Here is a 25,066-nt window from a genome sequence, read left to right as displayed (position 1 = left end):
AGCTTATCTATTTTTGCGAATACAGAATAACATGGCTGTTACTCTGAAAGATGTGTTAAACTGCTTGTGCAGCAAAAAAATGCTTGAGGAGTCCATCTAAAGGTTAACTTTATGTTGGAATTTTAGGTTGGGGGACTCGCCTCTGAAAACGTGAGATGGGCAGAGGCTGTGAAAGACTTCAAAGGGCAGGAGAGCACATTGTGTGGAGATGTCTTACTAATCACAGCCTTCGTCTCCTACCTGGGTTACTTTACGAAGAAATACAGACAAGACCTGATGTATGGAGTCTGGAGGCCATACTTGCGCCAACTAAAAGTAAGCACTGACTACTTCGGATAACCATTGTCCCTGTCTCTTACAGGAGCATACTATTTGATGCCCAAGAAATCGTTGATGAACAATGGCTTCCATTGAGTATTTGCCACAGGTCTGAGTAAGAGGCAATACACAGTTGTGCTGCCCTACATGCACACCAGTAACCAGATGGTGATTCTGGAGCTCACCGTCTGGTCCCTGGTCTCACCTTGCTCTGGGCGGGGGCAGTAATCTGTGTTCCTTCTCAATGGGGCTGTTACTCCCATTCCCTCCTAGTAACTGAGTTATAAAAGTGACTGGTTTTCAGAGGTGCAGCGTATCTGCAGCATGCACTGAGCCACTGGGAGCTGAGGCTGCTCTGGAGGTGGCATCCGTGTTAGCCGTGTAGAATTTTGGCCATGAAGAAGAGAGAGGCTCCCAAAGGGAAAACAGACTGGAGGGAGGAAGGTAGCAAGAGACTGGGCCACATGAGTGTGGGGCAGATCCAGAGGTCTAGCCCTATTCTAGGCTGGCAGGTGGGCATGAGAGCTCCATATTCTTGTGCATGGAGAATGGGAACCTGCTTTCATTTGATGAAGTTGATGCTGGCTTCATGAATACTTGGCTGCATGTTTCTATGTGTGTGTCACGGGGAAATGTGTAAGGGCCCTTCGGTTTGTCTGGATTTGGGGCTGCCCTGATGTGTCAGAAGTCCTGCCTTCACTTCATGGTTCAGGTGGACTGGCTTCCCAACGTGTTTTGCCCGCGTCACCCCGTCAGTAACCTGATGCAGGCAGGAGCAAGTCAGACATAATTGGTGGCTTTGTCACAAAGTGTTTTCAGTGGAGCCACTTGTGCTGTATTGGATCGGAACCAGAGTGTTTAGCAACTTGCAGAGTTGAGCCTTTGTGCAGCAGTAACTTAGTGAACATTACACGCAGAGGTGAAATGCTTAGAGGCTTTTTAATATAGCACAAACTGAGCTGAGTGATCCCCATACCTGGAAGTTTGAGAAAGCAACAGGTGCCAAGTGATGATAGCAAAAAATCATGATACATCCCTTCTTCTTTGAGAGATGGTCCATCTTTCACTGTGAGTTTTCACATCCACATCATGTGCCTGGGGATGGAAAATTTGAAAGTAGTGTCTGTTGGTCTGCTCATGCTTGCTGGCTCTCTTTGTGCCTCTGACCGAGGGGATAGAGGGCTGGGGGGACCGACCATCTCTCCAGTTCATTCTCACCACCATGTGGTCCAGGGCGGAACTAACTTCATCTTCATCCTACAAGATAAGATTTACATTTAGCTTTGTAAATGTTTTAACAGCTTGTACATTTATTACAGTTTAGTGTTTTATAGATCTCTTAGTGTTTAGATTTAGTCTCTTTGGGAAAACAACTCACCTCCCCACATACCGTTCGGGTACTGGACTATGCCCAGGACTCTGGGTTTTAAACTCTGCGTTTCCTGCCAGTGATCCTTCTCAGTCAGCGATAGCCACCAGTACTGCCTGGACTCCATTGGGCAAGCCCACATCAGGGCGAGGTGCAGTATCTGCCAGTCATTCCCCAGCCATACCCTGGAAGGGTGGGAACTTGGTCTCTGGAAGCACCTTGTGGAGAAGGCCGTGAGGCCTCAAACAGATCCAGGCTAGGGAATATCCTCTGTACATCAGTCTGATTCAGCAAGGAGTCTGCTTCTGGTGCGAAGTCTGACTTTGGTGTGGCAGTGTCTATTCCCACAGAACCCCTGGCAGGATCTTGTCGGAAATCCAGGAAGCACTCTCATAAGTATGAGACTAAGTCTTCCTCTAATTCCACTTCCAAAAGTTGGATTCAGCTCTGAGCAAACCCATTAGCTTGGCCCATGAGGAGTCAGTATGTCCCAAGTGTAGATAAATTCATGGAGGATTGGTCCATCAATGGCTATTAGCCAGGATGGGCAGGGATAGTGTCCCTAGCCTCTGTTTGCCAGAAGCTGGGAATGGGTGACGAGGTGGATCACTTGATAATTACCTGTTCTGTTCACTCCCTCTGTGGCACCTGAGATTGGCGACTGTTGGAAAACAGGATACTGGGCTAGATGGACCTTTGGTCTGACCCAGTATGGCCGTTCTTATGTTCTTACGTCCCAAAGGCACAAAATGAAAGCCCACAAGCATTAGGATACATCTATACGGGATTATGATCCATTGATACCATCATCCTCAGCATTTCCAAAACAGCACTGATGAAGATTGATCATCATCAGTTTTGTCTATCCGTGTGATCATCTTTCGCAGCAGTGACACAATCTCCTCCGGCTCCAGCAGCTCAGACAAGTAGACTCCCTCTTGAATCATAGAGATCTGAATCCATTGCTGTGCCAGAGGACATTTTTGCTCTCCCAGATCTGGAATCCCCTCCTCCATTAAGTCCTTCTGTCTCCAAAGAGGAAATGACATAATTAAGGGAGTTGACCACTGGAAGGAGTTTGTCACCCATCCGATACACAGAATGCAACTCTGCGCCAGCAGCACCGACAATATTGCTAGTGGAACTGGAATTGGTCTTCTCTTTAACGGGAGATTCCGAGCCACCCAATGAACCTTTTCCCCCCACCCCCCATATCCTCCGCTACCCAAAAGACTTGCGCCAATTTGGGACCGCCCTTTGCCTCATCTAACTAGGAGCTGCAGGTACCTTATGCCATGGGGGCCTCCATGACTCCCTATTGACCCCTCCTACTGGCCTATTTGGGGCCTTGGAACCAGTGCCATCCTGCAGAGTTGGGCCAATCTGCTAGGGAGTCACCCCTTGCCACCTCTCTATGGGGACACTCAGATCTGCCCTTGGATCCTACAGAGGAAGAGGAGCATTGTGCACCAGATCTGGCTGTTCTGCTGGAACAGGTAAAACAACTGTTTTCATCTCCAGATGAAGCACTGACACCTCGCGCCCCCCCTCCCCCAAAATGTCTCCTTCTCCACCCACTCCCCCTCCACTCCAATGACTTCAAACAATTCCAGGATCTTCTTTGCAGAGATCTTCTTCACTGGAAAACTACAGATTCCTCTTGAAGTGGTCCAGGATTCCCATCATGAACTCCAAAACATTCTCCACTCCTCCAGATCCAACAGAATAACACTCCCCATTAATGAAGCCAAAGTGGAGCTAGGTAGGACTTTTTGGCGCACCCCTGCCACCTGTGCTTCCACAGAATTGGAAGAATTGTTATGTGCTGGCCAAAGAAGCGGAATTTTTGTTCTCTCATCCTGCTCCCTTGTGGTCCAGGCTGCTTCTGAAAGGGCTAAGCAGCAACACCCCTGGTCTACTTCTATGGATAAAGAGGGCAAACCATTGGATCTACTGAGGGGAAATGTTGTTTCATCATCTAGCCTACAGTTCAGGATAGCCAGTTACCAGGCACTAATGGTGTTCCTACCCTCTGTTTACCAGAAGCTAGGAATGGGCAACAGGGGATGAATCACTTGATGATTACCTGTTCTGTTCGTTCCCTCTAAAGCACCTGGCATTGGCCACTGTCGGAAGACAGGATACTGGGCTAGATGTATCTTTGGTCTGACCCAGCATGGTTGTTCTTATGTAATGGCTAAATACGACTTCCTGAACTGTGCCAGGTTTGCAGAATTTTCTGACCGCCTTCCTCAACCAGACAGAGCTCTTTTCCAAGCTCTCATAGATGAAGGCAAACTGATAGCCAATCCTACTTGCCAGTCCACAGTCAGTGCCACTGATACCTCCTCTAGACCTATGGCTACTACCATTGTTATGTGCAGGGAGTCATGGCTCCATGCGTCAGAGTTACCTAGGGTGGTCCTATGGTATACCATTGAGGATCTCCCCTTTAATGAACCACAGCTCTTCAACCAAAAGACAGACAAGTCCCTCCAAACATTGAAGGAATCTAGGGCTACCCTCTGCTCCCTGGAGATATATATGCCTCCCCCGAAGAGGAAGATTTTCCACCAGAGGCCCTATGAACCACCACACAAGATGCAGAGGGTTCACAAGAGCTGCTTCCCCACACCCTCGGCAACAGGCTCTGTCTCAATCTCAGCTCCCACTTGAGAGCTGAGAACCACCAAGCTCAACACTCCCAACCTCCACACACCATTTGGGGGTCATCTAGCGCTATTTTTCAACACCTGGAGTGCAATAACAACAGACAGGTAGACACTGAACTTCATCCACTCTGGTTATATGATAGAGTTTGCATGCCCACCTCCCCCAAAATCCCACTCCACACCCCGCTTCGGGGATAGCTCTCATGAGAGTATTCTCAAACAAGAGGTGGACTCCCTGTTAGAGCGAGGAGCGCTAGAACATGTGTGTCTTCAATACCAAGGGAGTGGGTTTTATTTGACTTTCTTCCTGGTCCTCAAAAAGAAGCGTGGATAGAAACCTCTGTCTCCACCATCTCAACCATTTCATTCACAAACTCAAGTGTTGCATGGTCATTTTGCCATCTATAATCTCATCTTCAGAAAAGGGCATGTGGTTTACAGCCCTGGATCTGAAGGACTTTCATGTAGGCATTCATCCCGCTCACAGACTCTTCCTCTGATACATGGTGGGCTCCGGCCATTTTCAGTACAGAGTTATCCCTTTCAGCATAGCAACCACCCCCTGGAGACTTTACCAAGGTATTCTTGGTAGTAGTAGCTCATGTCAGATGTTACAGTCTCATGGTCTTCCCCTATCTCAATGACTGGCTTCTTGTCGCCAAGTCCTGCCAGGAAGCCTGTGTGTCAACTTCTGTAATGCTGCACCTGCTCTCCTCACTAGGAGTCAGCACAAACACCAAAAAATCTATTCTTACCCCCACATAATCTCTGGACTTAATTGGGGCCACCTTCAGTTCTATCTCCACAAGAGCATACTTGCCCAAGGACAGGTTCGAGACCATGAGCAATAATAACTCAGATCACAGAAAACCCTTGAGTACCAGTCAAGACATGTCAGTCTCACTTAGATCATATGGCCTCATGCACTTAAATCACCCTGTTTGTACGGCTCCACCTTTGACTGCAGCTATGTTTGAAGGCAACAGTTTACTTTCCAAACTGCCATCCCATGATCGCCATGGTAACAGTTCCAGCCAAGGCAGTGTCTTCCCTCCTATGGTGCACAAATCCTCATCAGGCATGTGTGGGCATCCCTTTTCTCCTTCCCTCATTGGACTGGACCATATTACCACTCCCAGAGTGACCCTCTACTTCTTCCTTGGTTGAACTAATTCAAACTATGCCTTCCCTCCTCTACTGCTCCTGCCATGAGTTCTACGCAACATCCAGCCGCACAGGTACATGTCATCCTGATGTCCCCCTATTGGCCCAGACATTTTTGATTTCCCAACCTCCTACGCATGTCATCCTGACTACCTATCATCCTTCCAGTGTTTCTTGAGCTCCTGACCCAGTGGAATGACAAGGTCAAGCCCCTTGAGCCATATGAACTACACCTCAGGGCTTGGTATTTCGATGGGCAGCATCCTTAGAATGTTCATGCTCCACAGCCTGTGAGGAATCCTTTCTAATAGTAGGAAGGACTCTACTAGAAGATGTTACTTAGCTAAATAGAGGTGCTTTCTTCTTGGGCTCGTCAAAGGAGCATTCCCCCAGAAAATGCAGATACTCCTCTCATCTTGGATCATATCTTCTGTCTGAAGACATTAGGTCTGTCCATCAATTCCTTGCAAGTGCACTTTGCAAAAAGCAGTGCATACCATCCATCTTCTCAGGGCTACTTGGTCTTCACACATTCACTGACTACCAGATACTGGAAAGGCCTAATCAGACCCTTCCTGCCTATTCAGAAGTGTACTCTCCAGGGAGACCTGAACTTTGTTCTCAACACTCACAAGACCCCCCTTTGAACCTTTAGTTTCTTGCTCCATGTTTCTCCTTTCCATGAAGGGTGCTTTCCTCGTAGCCATTACCTCAGCTAGAAGGTCTGTCAAGCTTGGAGAAATGATGATGAATCCTCCTTATATTTTATTCCAGAAGGATAAGGTTCCTTTGCATCTACAACCCAAATTCACCCCAAAAGTAGTTTCAGAATTTCACCTTAACCAATCGATTCACTTCCCTAAGTTCTTTCCAAAACTGCACACTTTCACAGAGGAACAAAGACTCCATTCCCTCGATGTTCAGTGCGCCTTGGCCTTTTCCCTGCAAAGAACAAAGCCAATTAGGAAGTCCCGGAGACTATTAATCTCTATAGCAGAAAGAATCAGGGGGTGTGCCATCTCCATCCAGAGAATCTACAAACAGATCTCTGGCTGCATTCTATTCTGCTACCAGCTATTGAACCTTCCCCCAGCCACCATGGGTTAAGAGCTCATTCGACAAGAGCACAAGTAATAACTTTGGCATCACTTCAGGAAGTAAGTATCCTTGGTATCTGTAAAGTGGCCACGTGGGGCTCGGTTCACATGTTTGTGAGACGTTATGCCCTGGTGCAGGACTCCTCTGATGATTCCTCCTTTGGGATAGCGGTCCTCTGCTAAGCTCTACCATCTACAGCCTCCTCCTGCTTAAGTACTGCTTGTCAGACATCCACAGTGGAATACAATAGGGACCATCACTTGAAGAAGAAGAGGAAGTTACTCACCTGTAAGTAGAGGTTCTTTGAGATGTGTGGTCCATATCTGTATTTCTGTATTCCACTATCCACCTCTCTTTCCCTCTGCTTCAGATCTTTTCTGGTTTGCAGTAGAGAAGGAACTGGAGAGATAGTCAGTTCATCCTGCGCTTTATCATCTTGGTCAGAGACACAAGGTGAGCCAGAGTGCATGCACGGACCAATGGATTCTACTTTCAAATTCTCTGGCTCCGGATGCGTGGTGCACATGAGTAAATGCACAGTGGAATACAGAGAGGGACCACACATCTTGAAGAATCTCCAGTTATAGGTCAGTAACTTTCTCTTTCTGTAACACTGAACAAGGACCTCTGTTAGAATAAGAGAGCCAGTATTATCCCTAAAGCCATCCTGTCTCTCTGCTTTAATGCAGAACTTCTCCTAAAACTTCCCACCTGCTGCCTGACTTCCTGCTGGAAATTTAAAAAGACAATCCATATAGCTTCACTAAAAGTGATGGCATCTCCATTTCCCATAGCAAGTAATGCTTGCTTATCAGTTGTCATGTCCAGGTTTCCTAGGTAAACATAGCTGGCCCAGATAGGGGCTTGCCTGTTGTAGAAATGTTTCTAGAGCTGCCAATGTCATTTTGCAACAAACAGCAGACCTATGAGGATGTTAATTATATTCTTCAAAACTGTCATTTCAAAGAGTTTGTACATGAAAATTTGTGATCTGAACCTGCTCTGCTTAGCTGTGATGACTTGGTGTGCTTAGCATGCTGCAGGCATTATTCTTTGTTTTTTTCTATATATCAGGAATGAGTGAGGCTTTTAATGCTAGATCAAAACTATCCTGTAAAACTGTAGGCCACCAACAAATAACACTTAAGCTAAATTGCTAGATTCGGTTCTGCTTGCCCATCCTTGGAATATGTAGCAGCTTCTTCCACAAGTTTTTAACGATGTGCTTGGGGACATTCCTCCTTTGCTTTCAGGTACCAATCCCTGTAACTCCATCATTAGACCCTCTGACAATGCTGACGGATGATGCTGATATAGCAGCCTGGCAGAACGAAGGCCTTCCAGCTGATCGGATGTCCACGGAAAATGCCACAATCCTCACAAACTGTGAACGCTGGCCCCTTATGGTTGATCCCCAACTCCAGGGGATCAAATGGATCAAAACCAAGTATGGTGAAGATCTTAGAGTGATCAGAATCGGGCAGAAGGGGTAAATGCAAGCCACCATACAGAATCATGTATTTTAATTGCTAGCTACGGTGTCAAACTTGAGGTACTGCATGTGTATAACTTCAGCGTAAGGACTACTGGAGCAAATTCAAGTGGCTGGGAAAGCTCCCAAAGTTGTTTGTGTATTAACCTGCTTTTTTCATTACCAAGATGATTACCCTTACTGCTTTCGTTTCTGTTTAAATATAAGCAGGGCTGTTCAATGCTTGGCCTAGTTGCAGTAGAAACCTCCTTAAAATGGAAAAGGAGGAGAAAAGAGATGTATGTGGGCACACCTGGATACCAATCTTCTGCACTTGGGATGGTAACTCTCCACCCTGTGGACTTAGTCCATTTCAGGCTACTGTTGTGTTAGCACGTGCCTTATATTCTGCCCCACCTGACTCCATTCCACAGTGGGACAAAGGCAGAGCAGATCTCATTTCTGCAGGTCCTAGAAAGTAGGAGAGCCTAAGCAAATAGAATAGAGCTGCCATATTCATCAGGGGGTTAGGGAAACTGCCAGGCCCACTCCCTCTGCCATTTAATGTGGCCTTGCAGTGAACTCAGGGTTAAAGACAAAGGAGGAGTATACAAGGTGTATATGGAAAGAACTCCCACCTACTCTGTTTCCGCTGCTCATTGGCTGTGCAAGCTGCTTGTCAAATGGCCAGACTGACCACTCAGTACTGAAACATCATCGGTTTCAAAGGGGATCAAGGTGATTGGCTGGTTGGAATTCCAGCCCTGGAAACAGGCCAGATCAGGTGTGGGTTTGAAAGCATTTTAAGAGCCCCTGGAGGGTGCTCCTGGCTGCTCATTGTGCATTTTAGTTGTTTAAAGCAGTAAAATGTAAAGTGATGAAAGTGGAGGAGGCATCTTGACATCTAGATGGGAACAAAAAATCCCATAAGGTCCACACTGTCTGCCATCATTGCCTACCCTGTGATGCAGTCCCTCCTTTCCCCATCTCCAGCTGCATGCCAGGGTGTCAGTTATGCACAGGAGAACACTTTATTTAGAGGTGCAATGAGAAGAGTCAAATACCTCCATTTACCCCATTCACTGCAGCCATTCCTGGTGTTTGCAGTGTAGACATACCCTGTGCCTAACCATCTAAGGCTGTGTGGATACACAGACACCCTGGTCAGCAAGCTCTCTATGAAATGTAGTAGAAACCCCATTGGTTTTTCTACAGGAGGCCAACTGACTCCCCCACTGCTGCCCCTCATTGTTTTTGTTGTGTTCTAATTGTTCAGTGGTGTTCCACAGCTTTCTCTGGTGTCCCTCAGGGCTCATGCTCCTTGCTGCAGTGAGTAGAGTCTGTGCTACATGCTGATATTGTACCAATACCATCTGTGCTAGGTATTTGGACACCATGGAACGAGCCCTTGCTGCAGGTGAAGTGGTTTTGATTGAAAACTTGGAGGAATCTGTGGATCCAGTTTTGGGAGCATTACTTGGCCGAGAAACAATCAAGAAAGGAAGGTGAGAGTCTGAATGAAATATGTGTCTGTGGCCATCTCTCTGTCTGGCTTTTTCCAGTGTCGGCAGGAGAAGAGATGGGTTCTTTATGCTAATATCTTGCCTTTGCCAAGCTTGGGGGTGTGTGTGTCTTTCTCACTTGCCACAAGTCCTCCTTTTCTTTTTGCGAATACAGACTAACACAGCTGCTACTGTGAAACCTGTCCTTATTGTGAAAGTAAAGCATCAAAACCAAGATGGCTGTTTCAGTACCAAAAGTGACAGCTAGAGCAGAAAAATTTGAAAAAGGAGACAAACTTGTAGTGGATGTGACATGAAACTAGAATCTCTTCTGACAATGGCAAAACTAACACACTCCCTTGTCAGTGGTATATTACTCAGTTCTAGAAAGTCACTGTGAGGTAATAACAGTTACTATTTGAAAAAGGGAATATTGGCCATCCAAATGTCTAGCTTGCTCCTTGGTCTTTGGGTGGTTCTCCTGGGCATCCTGGGGAAAAGGGACTTTCATATTCAGGAACTCCACACCAAGGCACCAATCCTGCAAGCTGATCCACATGGACAGATGTCCCATTGAAGTCAAGAGAAAGGATAGTCTTGTGGTCAAGGTTTTGGATGGGGACTCTGCGTATCTGGGGTCAGTTCTGGGCTATGTTACAAGCTCCTTCTGTGACTGTAGATAATACTCCCTTTCTCCCACTCCATCTGTTTAGACTGTAAGGTCTTTGATGCAAGAACTGTCTCTCACTATCTATGCATATGTACGTATATGTATCTATGTATATGAATGTATGTAACCTATTGCTTAAATCAGCCTCTGTACCAGATGACTGGAGGAGAGCTAATGTAATGCTGATTTTTTAAAAAGGTGCCAGAGGTGATCCTGCCAATCACACGCCAGTAAGCTTAACCTCAGTACTAGGAAATTAGTTGAAACTATAGTAAAAAACTGAATTTTCAGACACATAGATGAACATGATTTCTTGGGGAAATCATACCTCACTAATTTATTAGAATATTTTGAATGGGTCAGCAAACATGTGGACAAGTGTGATCCAGTGGATATAGTGTACTTGGCCGTTCAGAAGGCCAAGGAAAAGGTCCCTCACCTAAGGCTCTTCAACAAAGTAAGAATCATGGGGCAAGAGGGAAGGACCTCTCATGGATAAGTAAGTGGTTAAAAGATAGGAAACAAAGGGTAGGAAGAAACCATCATTTTTCAGAATGGAGAGAGGTAAAAAGCATCTATACTGGGACCAGTCCTATTCAACATATTTATAAATGATCTGGAAAAAGGAGTGAACAGTGAGATGGCAACATTTGCAGGTGATAGAAAATTACTCAAGACTGTAAAATCCAAAGCAGACTGCAAAGAGATACAAAGGGATCTCACAAAACTGGATGACTGGGCAACAAAACGGTAGATGAAATTCAGTGTTGATAAATGCAAAGTAATGCACACTGGAAAACTGTAATCCCAAGTATGCATACAAAATCATGGCATCTAAATTAGCTGTTACCACTGAAGAAAGAGGTTTTGGGATCATTGTGGATAGTTCTCTGAAAACATCTGCTCAGTGTGCAGCAGCAATCAAAAAAGGTAGTAGAAAATTAGGAACCATTAGGAAAGGGATTGATAATAAGACTGAAGATATCATAATGCCACTGTATAAATCTATGGTACGCCCACACCTTGAATACTGCATGCAGTTCTGGTCATCCCATCTCAAAGAAGATATATTAGAATTGGAAAAAGTGATTAGGAGTAGGGAAGCTGAGATTAAAAAGACTGGGACTGTTCACCTTGGAAAAGAGGCATTTGAGGGGGATATGATAGAGGTCTCTTTATACAGTCATGACTGGTATGGAGAAAGTGAATCAGGAAGTGTTATTTGCCCCTTCACATAACACAAGAACCAGGGGTCACCCAATTAAATTAATTGGCAGCAGGTTTAAAACAAACAAAAGGAAGTATTTCTTCACACACTGCATAGTCAACCTGTGGAACTCATTGCCAGGGGGTGCTGTGAAGGCCAAAAGTATGACTGGATTAAAAAAAAGAATTATACAAGTTCATGGAGGTTACGTGCATCAATGGTTATTAACCAAGATGATCAGGGATGCAACCAGCGGTGAGCTGGAGCCGGTTCGCACCGGTTCGCTAGAACCGGTTGTTAAATTTAGAAGTCCTTTTAGAACCGGTTGTTCCGCAAGGGACAGCCAGTTCTAAAAGGGCTTCTAAATTTAACCAGCCAAAAGTGACACCTTAGGCGCTACCTCCACGGGTGCTCCAGCCCTGGAGCACCCAAATGGAAAATTTGGTGGGTGCAGAGCACCCACCGGCAGCTCCCCGCCCCACCTCACCTCCGCTCTGCCTCCTCCCCTGAATGCGCCGCCCCGCTCTGCTTCTCCGTGTGCCCCCCCCCCGGCTTCCCGCGAATCAGCTGTTCGCGCGGGAAGCTGGGGCAGGCTGAGAAGCAGGCTGCTGGCTTCCTGCTCAGGCCCAGGGAGGCGGAGGTGAGCTGGGGCAGGGGGGCACGAGGAGGGCTGCCTGCGCTGCAGCAGGTAACCGGGGGGGGGCGTGCAGGGGAACCGCTCCCCGCCCCAGCTCACCTGCGCATCCCTGGGCCTGAGCGGGAAGCCGCTGCCTGCTTCTCTCTCCCCCCTCCACGCTTTCCCGCCAAACAGCTGATTCGTGGGAAGCCGGGGTGGGGTGGGTGCGGAGAAGCAGAGCGGGGCGGTGCTTTCAGGGGAGGAGGCGGAGGTGGAGCAGAGGTGATCTGGAGCCAGACACAGGGTGGGGAGCTGCCAGTGGGTGCTTTGCACCCACCAATTTTCCCCATGGGTGCTCCAGCCCCAGAGCACCCAGGGAGTCGGCGCCTAAGGCACCACTTTTGATGTGATCAGTGGGGGAGCAGCTGCTCCCCCACCCCTAGGAGCCAGAGGGACCTGCTGGATGCTTCCTGGGAGCTGCCCCAGGTAAGCACCTCTGGGACTCCCCACCTTGCCCGCCGGCAGGTACCTCTGGCTCTTAGGGGTGGGGTGGGCACCCACTATGATGGTCTACGAGACCCTCCTGCCCAGTTCTGGGAGCAATCAGGAGACAGAGGAGGGGGGTGGATGGAGCAGGGGTCCTGGGGGGGCGGGCAACAAGGAACACTGGGGGGTTGAATGGAGCAGGAGTCCTGGGGGGCAGGGGTGGGCAACAACCCCCTCGTGGAGTGAGGAGGGAACCCATTGTTAAGATTTTGGCAGCTCATCACTGGATGCAACCCCATGACTGCCAGAAGCTGGGAGCAGACAATGGGATGAATCACTCAATAATTGACGTGTTCGGTACCTCTGAAGCATCTGGCACTAGCCACTGTGAGAAGACCGGATACTGGGCTAGATGGACCATTGGTGTAACCCAGTATGGCCGTTCTTATGTACAGTGCCCAGCACAGTTGGGCCCAGATTCTGTTTGGCACTACTGTGATACAAAGGGTAATGACATTTTATCTTTTTACTGATGCTGTGTCTACACGCACAAGTTATACGGCTTTACTTATACCTGTGTATCAGTAAAAAAAAAAACACACCCCAAACTGAAATACTGATACCAGTACAAAGTTCTGCGTAGCGCACGCCTAAGATAAATGTACATTCAACATCACTATACCCCACGTTCATCTGGGAATTCTTCTGCTCTGATTCCTGCTGGTTGCATTCATTCCTAGGTTTGCTGTGCTCTGATATTCCTTCTGCACTGTCCCTCCCCTGTCGTTATAAACCATAACCAATTTGTCAAATCATGCAATATATAAAACAAATTGGAATTTTGTCTGTTATCTTACTTTTCACAGGAGACAGTGCAGCACAGCCAGTCTCCAGCCTTGGCTTCATTTTTAAATCTCTGTGAGATTTACGGACCCAGCCTAGTCTGAAGAAAATAGGCTCCATAGATTTAAAGTTATGACTCTTTAAAGTCATCAAGTTGAAACTTTTTTTTTTATGACAGACTGTTGGGCTGCTTCAAAACTAGGAATGACTTACATTTGAGATCGAGCACCCCCAAATGGAGACAGCCTGAAAGTCTAGACTATCTCAATGAGAGGGTGTCTCAAATGCCATCTAACCATAACTGTTCTTAACTTTAAATTGATATCTGTGTATAGTGAGCATATATAATGTCATGCTGTTAAATGCTATTAGACATGAATGACATTAGTAAGTGAGCTAAAAGAGCTTTGGAAGCCACATGAACGTTTTCATCTGTTGATTCTGTTTCAGGTATATTAAAATTGGAGACAAAGAATGTGAATACAACCCCAGTTTCCATCTCATCCTCCACACAAAGCTAGCAAACCCCCATTACCAACCTGAGATGCAGGCACAGTGCACCCTGATCAATTTCACTGTAACTGGAGATGGCTTGGAAGACCAGCTGCTAGCAGCTGTAGTGAGCATGGAGCGGCCTGACCTGGAAGAACTAAAGGTAAGTGGCTGGTAGCAACCACTATAATTAAGACACTGTTGATAAACATTCAAAAATCATGAGTCAGGACCCAAAACCATGAGATTGGCATTAAAATAATGAGATTTTAATAAAATATTGGTTCTTTTTCTTTGCTTTTTGAGTTTGGAGCCACGTCTCCAGTTGCTAGGGTTTTAAGTAAAATATCAAAACTTATGCGATTTGCAGTAAAATACTGAGAGCTGGCAATGCTGCTAAGGATGGAAAAGGTTTTCAGTTATAACTCTTGCTCCTCTTGCTCCTAACTTGCTAAAAAGTTCTCCTTTGGAGCTCAGACTTCACAGGCTTCAGTTTAAAGGTAAACTTGTAAAAAAGTTTTTGGAGATTCCACTCAGTCATTTTTCATTGATATGAGGTTGAATAAAACAACATACACACTGCAGAATATTATTGCCACACCTTTTCTCTCATTTTTTTAAAAGCCCCACCCTCTTTGGGACAGCTTTGTACTTTCTCCCTTTTCAGCCTAACAGGCCTCAGGAAATCCTGACAGCGAATTTTTGCAGGGGTGGCTTAACAGAAGGTAGTGTGGCTGCTGAGATAGCACCCTGGCCAAAGACTTGTTGGGTTCTAGTCCCACCTCTGCTACTAATGTGCTCAGATGAGTCACTTCATCTCCTTGTGCCTTGCTTTCCCTCTCTGTGAAATGGAGTCAATGATACTCACCTCCTTTTTAACGTGCTCTGAGATCTGTGGCTGACAAGTGCTATGGAAGAGATGGATATGATATAATTTTTACGTGTCCCAGAAAAACATGCCTCCCATCAGGCAATGAGGAAAGTCATGGGCATGAGAAAAATGTACCAAACATGCTATTTTAGGGTCCTTTTGCAGTCTTTCTCCATTCTGTAATATATGGCAAATATTAAGCTTTCATTTTAAAAATTGCAATTTTTAAAGTTGCCAGATATCGCCATTGCAATGTACGCAAATATGCAGCTGTCCATTGAATCCAGTCTTTCTAAAAAATGTCTTAAGTAAAAAAAGAGCAGCAGCACAAATTTGAGCAATGCCTCTTTCGTCTCATTCTCCTCAATCAAGTATGAGTTTCAAAGCCTAGCAGGACCATTGATTGAAAGGCAAATATTTAAATGTATAGAAGTCAAATTAAATGTACACCCCAAATAAAAGAATAGTAAGAGGACCAAAATAAAATGCCACCATGCTTAAACAACAAAGTCAAAGAAGCAGTTAGAGGCAAAAAGGAGTCCTTTAAAAATGGGAAGCCAAATCCTACCGAGGAAAATACGAAGGAGTATAAGCTCTGGCAAGTCAAGTGCAAAAGTGTAATTAGACAGCCCAAAAAACAATTTGAAGAGCAACCAGCAAAAGACTCAAACTAACAGCAAAAAAAATCAGAAGGAAGTATACCAATCAGTCAGTGGGGGCCACTGGACAGTCGAGGTGCTAAGGAAGCACTCAAGGCAGACAAGCTGTTGCAGAGAAGCTAAATGAATTCTTTGCATCCATCTTCACTGCAGAGGATATGAGGGAGATTCCCACACCTGAGCCATTCTTTTTAGGAGACAGATCTGAGGAACTGTCCCAGACTGAGGTGTTGAGAGCAGGTTTTGGAACAAATTGATACATTAAACAGTATTAAGTAACCAGGACCAGATGGTATTCACCCAAGAGTTCTGAAGGAACTCAAATATGAAATTGCAGAACTACTAGCTATGGTATATAACCTATCGCTTAAATCAGCCTCTGTACCAGATGACTGGAAGATAGCTAATGTAACCCAATTTTTAAAAAAGGTTCCGGAGGCGATCCTGACAATTATAGGCCAGTAAGCATAACTTCAGTACCAGACAAAATTGTTGAAACTATAGTAAAGAACAGAATTATCAGACACACAGATTAACATGATTTGTTGGGGAAGAGCCACCACAGCTTTTGTAAAGAGAAGTCATGCCTCACAAATCTATTACAATTCTTTGAGGGGGTCAACAAACATGTGGACAAGTGTGACCCAGTAGACACAGTGTACCTGGACTTTCAGAAAGCCTTTGACAAGGTCCCTTACCAAAGGCTCTTAACCAAAGTAAGCAGTCATGGGCTAAGAGGGAAGGCCCTCTCATGGATGGTTAAAAGACAGGAACCAAAGGGTAGGAATAAATGTTTTCAGGAGAGAGGTAAATAGTGGTGTCCCCTAGGGATCTGAACTGGGACCAGTGCTGTTCAACATATTCTTAAATGGAAAAAAGGGTAAACAGTGAAGTGGATGATACAAAATTACCCAAGACTGTTAAATCCAAATATGACTATGAAGAGTTACAAAAGGATCTCACAAAACTAGGTGACTGAGCAACAAAATGGCAGATGAAATTCAGTGTTGATAAATGCAAAGTAATGCACTTTGGAAAACATAATCCCAACTACATATACAAAATGATGGGATCTAAATTAGCTGTTATCACTCAAGAAAGAGATCTTGAAGTCATTGTGGATAGTTCTCTGAAAACATCCACTCAACATGCAGCAGCAGTCAAAAAAGCAAACAGAATGTTGGGAATCATTCAGAAAGGGATAGATAATACAACAGAACATATCATAATGCCACTATATAAAGCCATGGTATGCCCACATCTTGAATATTGCATGCAGTTCTGGGTGCCCCATCTCAAAAAAAGATATATTAGAATTGGAAAAAGTACAGAGAATAGCAACAAAAATTATTAGGGGTATGGAACAGCTTCCGTATGAGGAGAAATTAGAAAGACCAGGACTGTTCAGTTTGGAAAAGAGACAACTAAGGGAGGATGTGATAGATCTCTATAATATCATGACTTGAGTGGAGAAAGTGAACAGGGAAGTGTTCTTTACCCCTTCACATAACACTAGAATCAGGGGTCACCCAATGAAATTAATAGGCAGCAGGCTTAAAACAAACAAAAGGAAGAACTTCTTCACACGTGTGACTATTGTTGATGGGTGCCCAACTTGAGATATGCCCAACTCTACACGGGGGTAACAAGATGAAATTCTCTGGCCTATGTAATACATGAGGTCCAGACTAGATGATCTAATCATCTTGTCTGGCTTTAAAAATCTATAAATCCATGAAAAAGAGCTTACAAACATTAAGTTTCTAGAACAGAGTTAACTGGCCATGCTGCACATCTTGCATACTTCATTATACATATTTAGCAATTTAGAAACATGTACTAAAACCCCTGTGTTGAGCCCAAAGTATAACAGGATGAAATTCTGTGGTCTTTGAAATGCAGGAGGAATTACAGGAATCCAAGATAGCAGCAATGGTATAGAAATGTGTAACCCACTGGTGTACTGTAAAGTGCAAGCCAACACTATCCAGGTGGGGCTCTAACAGACCCATATCCTGTGTACATCAGGCACAGAGGGGGACCTGGAACACACCCGGGCCAGTGGGTTACAAATGCAGTCAACACACTCCTCTTTACTGATTCATGTAGGATTGGGTTGATGTAGGGTGTACTTGATTAACACAGTTGTGCCACTAACTAGGATGCATTCCGCCCAGCTTCAAAGTCATTGCATTTTAATGAAATAATGACACCATGGGAAAGGCAAATCCAATACACCGTGCAACTCTCAAATGCAATATTACACTTTGGGGTTTATTAGCTCAGTCGGATTCTGTGGAATTTACATCTCTGCTTTAAAAGAGAAACTGCCTGTATTAGCGAGAGAAGTGAAAATGATGTGAATTGGAGGTCAGGTCTTTCTAAGCGTCTAGTGATTGAGGGGAGTGGATGCTTAAGGAGGAGGATTGGAAGGCAGCTCCTCAGCACAGCTCCTAGACTGGACAGAAGGGGTCACTGCTGTTAGAGCTGCTTCTGGCGTGGGGAGTGAGGGATCAAGTCACAGAATTGCTAGGCTGGCTTTTGAATCAACTTAAGTGAAAATGCATGAGGAGCATTTTAATGCTAGGGATGCCACAAACCTCTCTCCACTCCTCTGTTGGGAATTCATCTTCCATTGCTGGAGGTTCATATAAGCACACAGACCAGCATTTTCAAACTCCTATCCCTAATGTTAAATTTGTTCTGAGGTGCCTACGGAAAAGTGGCCTGATTTCCAATGCGAGCTGTGGGTGCTCGGCACTTCGGAAACCAGGGCACTTATTTGCTTTGAAACTTTTGGGCTCAAGTTCCAGTGGAGGGGAAGAAAAATGTTAGTGAGTGCTCCTCAAGCTAAACTTCCAAGCACTTCTGCTGGCCACAGGGTGTACAAGACAAATCAAGCAGTTTATTTTGCAAAGTCCGGTCCTAATTTCTCAGGATATTTTCTCCATGCTTCTTGGCCCCATTTCACTTGCAGCAGTCCCCAAGGGGGAAACAGAGGTGGCTGTATGCCACCTCCATATCCCCACCCCATGCTTGTGCTTCTGGGGGCCAGTGTGAGGACCAGGTCACAGGCACAGAGTGAGCTGCTCAGTATCCGGGCCAAAGGTCAGGGATCAGTCCAGGGCCAAGCCAGGTCCAAACCACAAAGTCAGAGTCCATTACCAAAGTGAGAATGTGAAGCGAGAACCGGGATGGGGCTGGGCCAGATTTTTTCACAGGAGTCAGCAGTGGTCTTAAGCCAGACACAGTAACCCATGATCAGGGTTGGGAGCTAAGCCTAGGTCGAGCACCAGGAATCACGGTGAGTCACAGTGCGGAGTGGTGAGCAGGGTCTGAGGCATGACAGAGGTCTGCATTACTCAGACAACTCCCAGAAATGGCTTCCTGATTTATGTGGGAAGTGCCAGCCAATCAGGAAACCCCAGAGGGCTGTCGCTCATGCCCCCTATGGTGGGATTTCCTGCAGGTCATCTCAGTTCCTCTTGGTGGCAAGCCCTTCTGGGCCCTGGTGGAGATGAGGAAACAATGCCTGCCTGAAACCCCACAGACCCCAATTGTAAGTCTGTGGGTTCTTACAGGCAGTTTGGTCTCCTTTGCAATTTAGAGTAACCTCAGAGCTGCGCTAATTTCCACCAGCAGTAACAGTCCCAGGTCACTGGAGAACAGCACCCTGAGGGCACATGGCAGAAGAATGTCCCGCATTCCCCCTTCAATGTCCCCAGGGCTGGGGGAAGTCTTCTCCTGTGTCGAACATGACCTTTGCCAACAGAATCTCCAGCTAACCAGTTAGGACTGTTTTGTGCTGTCCTAATCCAGCAGCCCAAAGAGATTGGGTGTGTGTGTCAAGGATCTGACCCTTTTTCTCACAAGTCTACAAAAGCTTCTAAATCTGTGCACATCCCGTTAAAGTCTAAGGCCCTGCATGGGTCTCAAAATCAGTTAATTCAGCAAAAGAAAGATCTGACTTGATCACTGAACATATTATTCGTGGGGGTGTGTTCGGGTTAGAAATAAACACCAAGATGATTACTGAACAAATTCCACTTCTGGGTAAAAGCTGGAGTATGCAAATAACAGCTAAATAGTTTTCAATTACTGCACATGTCAGGGGACCGGTTATTGAGTTCTCCCACGTCGCTCTGACAGAGCCAAGCGAAAAGACAGGGGGAACCTCCCAGCCTGCTTCACATTCTCAGAAAGAGAAATGAACAAGTGTCAGAGTGTGGAACATGATATCGTTATGAAAGAGTCAGCTTCACTGGCCTAAAGGGAAAAGAGTCTGATGTTGCGATCAAAGAGTTAGGCATTTCACTGAGCACAAACCTTACTGAGAGATGTTTGACTCTGAAAATCTGGGACCTCATTGGTTATTTAATATTTAAAGTTTATATATAATTTGCAGAGACAGCTTCATGGTATCTCTATTGCAAATCTATCAGGTGATGATGATTTATATAGTTTTGGAAAGGACAACCATGTAAAAAAATTAAAATAAAGCCATCGTGTTGGCACCACCTGGAGAATCCAGGGAGTGTTTTATGAATTTTTGTATATGAAATTTGTTCCCTTTAGCCACAGGCAGACAGGTAATTTATCCCTGTGTGACAAATATCCAGTGTTGGGAGGCCTCACTCACAATTAACCTTTTTAATGATGTCTGCTTTCACCAGGGTGCATGCTTTGTACCTGATGCCTCTCTGAAATCTCTCATCAAAACTAGGGAGCTAAGACAATCAGAATGGAGGAAAGAGACTGTGAAACAAGAATGAAGCTGTTAATGATTGGCACTGCTTTGCAAGGGTATAAATAGTACATCAGGACAGAGTGCCTGCAGCATCCTCAGATTGCATAATTATAAGTGGAGCCTGTAGCATTGCCTATAGTTAAGGTTGCTCAACACTTCCCATTGGAAGGCCCTGTTTCCAGCTGGTTCTAACTTTGCCAAACTAACTGGGTGAGCTGACAATTCCCATTAATTTTCTGCCTTAGGGTGAATATTTCTGGAAAGTTTCAGCAAAAATAATTCAGCTGCTTCTAAGACCAAAACTAGTGGAAAATACATTGGTTAGGTCATGTTAATAAAGTTCTTACAACTATTGCAGTGTTGAGCTCAGGTGCTTTGGGCAAGGATTTGAATTTTGGCAGGGGAGTTGCCTGCATGTCAGGAATGTTCTTTTTGCTGTTCTTATGTAGAACCACCCAGTTTGGTTAAGATATAAGCCTTGGAAAATCAGTGTGCATATGCTCAGTAGAGACTGTGATGGGTTGGATCACAGAAACCTTCTTGGGGCTGCCAACTGATGCGCTGAGACTACCCCTGAGCCCGTTTCCCCTGGCAGCTTGGGACTTCAGTGCCCTGCCTGGTTTGAGCCAGACCTGCTAGTCTGCTGCAAACCCAGACCCAGGTCTGAGCCACATCCCCCAACAGCTGCAAGCTTCACTGAAAACAGCTTAAGAAGTGTTCTTGTCTCCAACACTCGGATGCCCAACTCCCAGTGCGGTCCAAAACCCCAAATAAAGTGTATACAGGGTCAACTCATAAATTATTCATCCTCTATAAGACTGATAGAGAGATATGCACAGCTGTTTGTCGCCCCCAGCCACCCCAGGTGTTAATACATACATACTTTAATTAATAAGTAAAAAGTGATTTTATTAAATACAAAAAGTAGGATTTAAGTGGTTCCAAGTAGTAACAGACAGAACAAAGTAAATTACCAAACAAAATAAAAAAAAACATACAAGTCTATGCCTAATACAGTAAGAAAGTGATTACAGATGAAACCTAATCCTCAGAGATGTTCCAGTAAGCTTCTTTTACAGACTAGCCTCCTTCAAGTCTGGGTCCAGCAATCACTCACACCCCCGTGGTTACTGTCCTTTGTTCCAGTTTCTTTCAAGTATCTTTTGGGGGTGGAGAGGCTCTCTCTTGAGCCAACTGAAGACAAAATGGAGGGGTCTCCCAGAGGTTTAAATAGACTCTCTTGTGGGTGGACACCCTTCCCTCTCCCTGTGTAGAATTCCAGCTACAAGATGGAGTATTGGAGTCACATGGGCAAGTCACATGTCCATGCATCACTCAGAACTTACAGGTAGCAGCCATTGTTCACATGCTATCTTGAACGTCCTCAAGTAGGCTTCTTATGTGGAGCCTTCCAAGATCCATTGTCCATTAAGTGTTTCTTGATTGGGAACTTAATGTGCAAATTCCTTTCTAAAGAAGCTGCCCAAATGCCTTACTAAGGCTACTTAAAATCAAACATGTACACAGCCAATATTAATAACTTCGAATACAAAAATGATACATGCATACAAATAGGATGAATATATTCAGCAGATCATAACCTTTGCAGAGATACGTTACATGGCATATGTAGCATAAACATATGCCAGTTATGTCATATTTACATTCATAAACATATTTCCATAAAGCATTATAGGGTGCAACGTCACAGAGACCTGTTAGATTTGGCAGCTAAATTCCCTAAATATTCCATCTGCACTGAGCATGCTCCAGCCTAGGGATGCAGGGACAGATCAGAAGTTGCTCACCGAGAGATTCACATCTGTATTCCATTTATGTGTTTGTGCACCCAGTGTGTCCAAAGCCAGAGAGTTTTCCATAGCAATACCCATTGCGGTGGCTCACGCACACTATGCCTCTTTGTGCCCCCTCCCAGGGCAATTTAAGGGAGATGCTATCCTGATCCCTCATAGATCATTCTCACTGCCTGAGTTGGAGCTTACCTTGTAGTTTACTTCAGAATTGCTATGCACTTAGAGGGTTTTTTCCTATATCTGTTTTTTGTAGTTACAGCTCAGTAGTAGTACCCACTAGTTAGTTATAGTTTAGATCATTTGAGGATAAAGCCCAGTGGCATTGGTCACCAGGCTTAAAACGCTGGCATAGCTGGTCGTGTGCAGTCGATATCCCAAACAGCAATCCCCACATGCTGCCTCATATGCCTCAGTGAGGGGCATATTAAAGAGCGGGGCAGTATCTGTCATTCTTTTAAAAGAGAACACAGATCTCCAGAGACTTTAGCCTCAAACAGCACCTCATGGAGCAAGCAATGCGACCTGCTTCAGCATCAGGGCCTTTGGCCAATGATCCAGCCCCACAACTAGCCTCTGCGGGAACAGCAATTTCTGACAAGCCCTTGGATTCCTTTCTGCAAAGAAGGAATAGATCCTCTTCAAGATGCTCTCCACAAAAGAGAACCCATAAAGTGGACAGGAACCATTCAAAGTCCCCAGGAGACTCCCTCTTTATGTCAAGGAGAAACTTCACATGTTGCCAGGATTCCTCCGGTGCCCAGGGTAGAGTCAGGCCTTTGTCATGTGGCTCCCTGTACTGAGATGGGACCTTACTGGTACTGTCCTGTCAACTCCAGCACTGTAACAGGGACAGTCATTGAGTTCAGTACCAACAGACTTAACTCCAGCACCAGCCTTTTAGGTCCTTTCAACCCTGCAGGCTTTTCAAGCGGCATCTGACCTGCTTCGTCTTTCTGTCCTGGGTTCCCTGGTGTCACAAGACTCTTTAGTTGAGGATCTGCCTTCAGCCATTCTGGGTCTGTCCAGTTCTGTAACCTGGTGCCGAATCCATGGATGATACAGGTACTGGTTCCAAGTGAAGAGATAATAAGGATGCTTCCCTGGAACTGACTTTGGTTCCATCATTTGCCAGATCAGTACCGTGCCTGACTTTGATTTCTGTGCCAATGGCTTGTCCGGCACCTCCAGCTACAGCACTGACTCATTCATCTATTATGAGGCCAGCATCAACTTTTGAGATGCCCCTTCATCATCTCGGGGTGCATCTTGGATACCAATCTTGGCACTGACGTTTCCATCTTCCTCTGGGCTACAGACTCATCAGGACAACTGATAGCTCCTCCATGCATGGCCCCTCCACTACATGCAGCCTATACAGAAAGTTCTTTGCATTTTAACTCAGAATCCTCCTCCTCTTCATAATCTTCCCTTGCTACTTGAAACTCAATGAGAGTGTCTAAGTTATCTGTGGAAAGGAATCATTGATACTGAGAATGGGACCATTCTGGTAACAGAGACAGGCCATCTTGGCTGAGTCCATACTGGCCTCCAATTCCATATTCATTGGCTTAGTGGGCCTATTGGAACCTTTCATAGGGGGTGTCCTCAATCGTTGCGGACCAGATCTTCAACCTGCTCCAGAGGATGTTCCCTCCAGTAAACCACCCTCCAGAGCTGCTGGTTTCAGGGCAGCACATTCAGGCACTTTCTCCTGACCCATCACGACGTCAGCCTGAACCTGTGCCCCAGGTTCCAGTTGTGTTATAGGAGGAGCCTTCTGTGCTACTTTCTTCCTCTTTGCCTGATGACTCTTTAGTACCAGATTCCTCCTCTCTCATACCAGAGGACTTCAAGTCTTTCCAGGACCTTTAAGAAGTATGACAGCAGCACTGGACATTCAGGCTGAATATGTCCAAGACAGTATACATAAATTTCTGGTAGGGCTGTTCATTAATCGCAGTTAATGCATGCAATTAACTCAAAAAAACTAATTGCAATTAATCAAACCGTAAAACAATAGAAAACCAATTGAAATGCATTCAATTTTTTTGGATGTTCTATATTTTCAGATATACTAATTTCAATTACAACACAGAATTCAAAGGGTACACTGCCACCTTTATATTATTTTTTATTACAAATATTTGCACTGTAAAAATAAAGAATTATTTTTCACTTCCTCATACAAGTACTGTCGTGCAATCTCTTTATCGTGAAAGTGCAACTTACAGATACAGGATTTTTTTTGTTACATAACTGCATTCAAAAACAAAACAATGTAAAACTTTAGCGCTTATAAGTCCACTCAGTCCTACTTCTTGTTCAGCCAATCGCTAAGACAAACAAGTTTGGTTACATTTAAAGGAGGTACTGCTGCCTGCTTCTCATTTACAATGTCATCTGAAAGTGAGAGCAGGCATGTGCATGGCACTTTTGTAGCTGGCATTGCAAGGTATTTACGTGCCAGATATGCTAAACATTCATATGTCCTTCATGCTTTGGCCACCATTCCAGAGGACATGCTTCCATGCTGATGACGCTTGTTAAAAAAATGTGTTAATTAAATTTGTGACTGAACTCCTTGGGGGGAGAATTGTATGTCTCCTGCTCTGTTTTACCTGCATTCTGCCATATATTTCATGTTATAGCAGTTTCGGATGAGGACTCAGCACATGTTCTTCATGTGGAACATGGGGTTCCATGACCACTGCTCCCGAGGGAGACGGGTGGTGGTGGTTGGGGACTCTCTCCTTAGGGGAGTGAGTCATCTATCTGCCGCCCCAACCGGGAAAACCGAGAAGTCTGCTGCTTGCCAGGAGCTAGGATTCACAATGTGACGGAGAGACTGCCGAGACTCATCAAGCCCTCGGATCACTAACCCTTCCTGCTTCTCCACGTGGGCACCACCAATGATACTGTCAAGAATGACCTTGAGCAGATCACTACAGACTACATGGCTCTGGGAAGAAGGATAAAAGGAGTTTGAGGTGCAAGTGGTCCATCCTCCGTGTGGAAGGAAAAGGCCTGGGTAGAGGCTGTTGAATTATGGAAGTAAACAAATGGCTAC

At 45.3% G+C, this 25,066-nt stretch overlaps 1 protein-coding gene across 1 annotated transcript in view; it reads left to right on the top strand.

Annotated features, from left to right (window-relative positions):
• DNAH9 (dynein axonemal heavy chain 9) overlaps window positions 1-25,066 on the top strand; it is a 387,812-nt gene that overhangs the window by 234,987 nt on the left and 127,759 nt on the right. The window contains exons 52-55 of the mRNA XM_084647504.1: window positions 127-315; window positions 7,875-8,110; window positions 9,475-9,597; window positions 13,867-14,071. Of these exons, the coding sequence (XP_084503630.1) occupies window positions 127-315; window positions 7,875-8,110; window positions 9,475-9,597; window positions 13,867-14,071 (753 nt within the window). The remainder of the gene's footprint in view (window positions 1-126; window positions 316-7,874; window positions 8,111-9,474; window positions 9,598-13,866; window positions 14,072-25,066) is intronic.

The sequence above is a fragment of the Lepidochelys olivacea genome (assembly GCF_965140295.1).
Source record: "Lepidochelys olivacea isolate rLepOli2 genome assembly, chromosome: 14".
Lineage (NCBI taxonomy): Eukaryota > Metazoa > Chordata > Testudines > Cheloniidae > Lepidochelys > Lepidochelys olivacea.
This window is presented reverse-complemented; position numbering and strand designations above follow the sequence as displayed.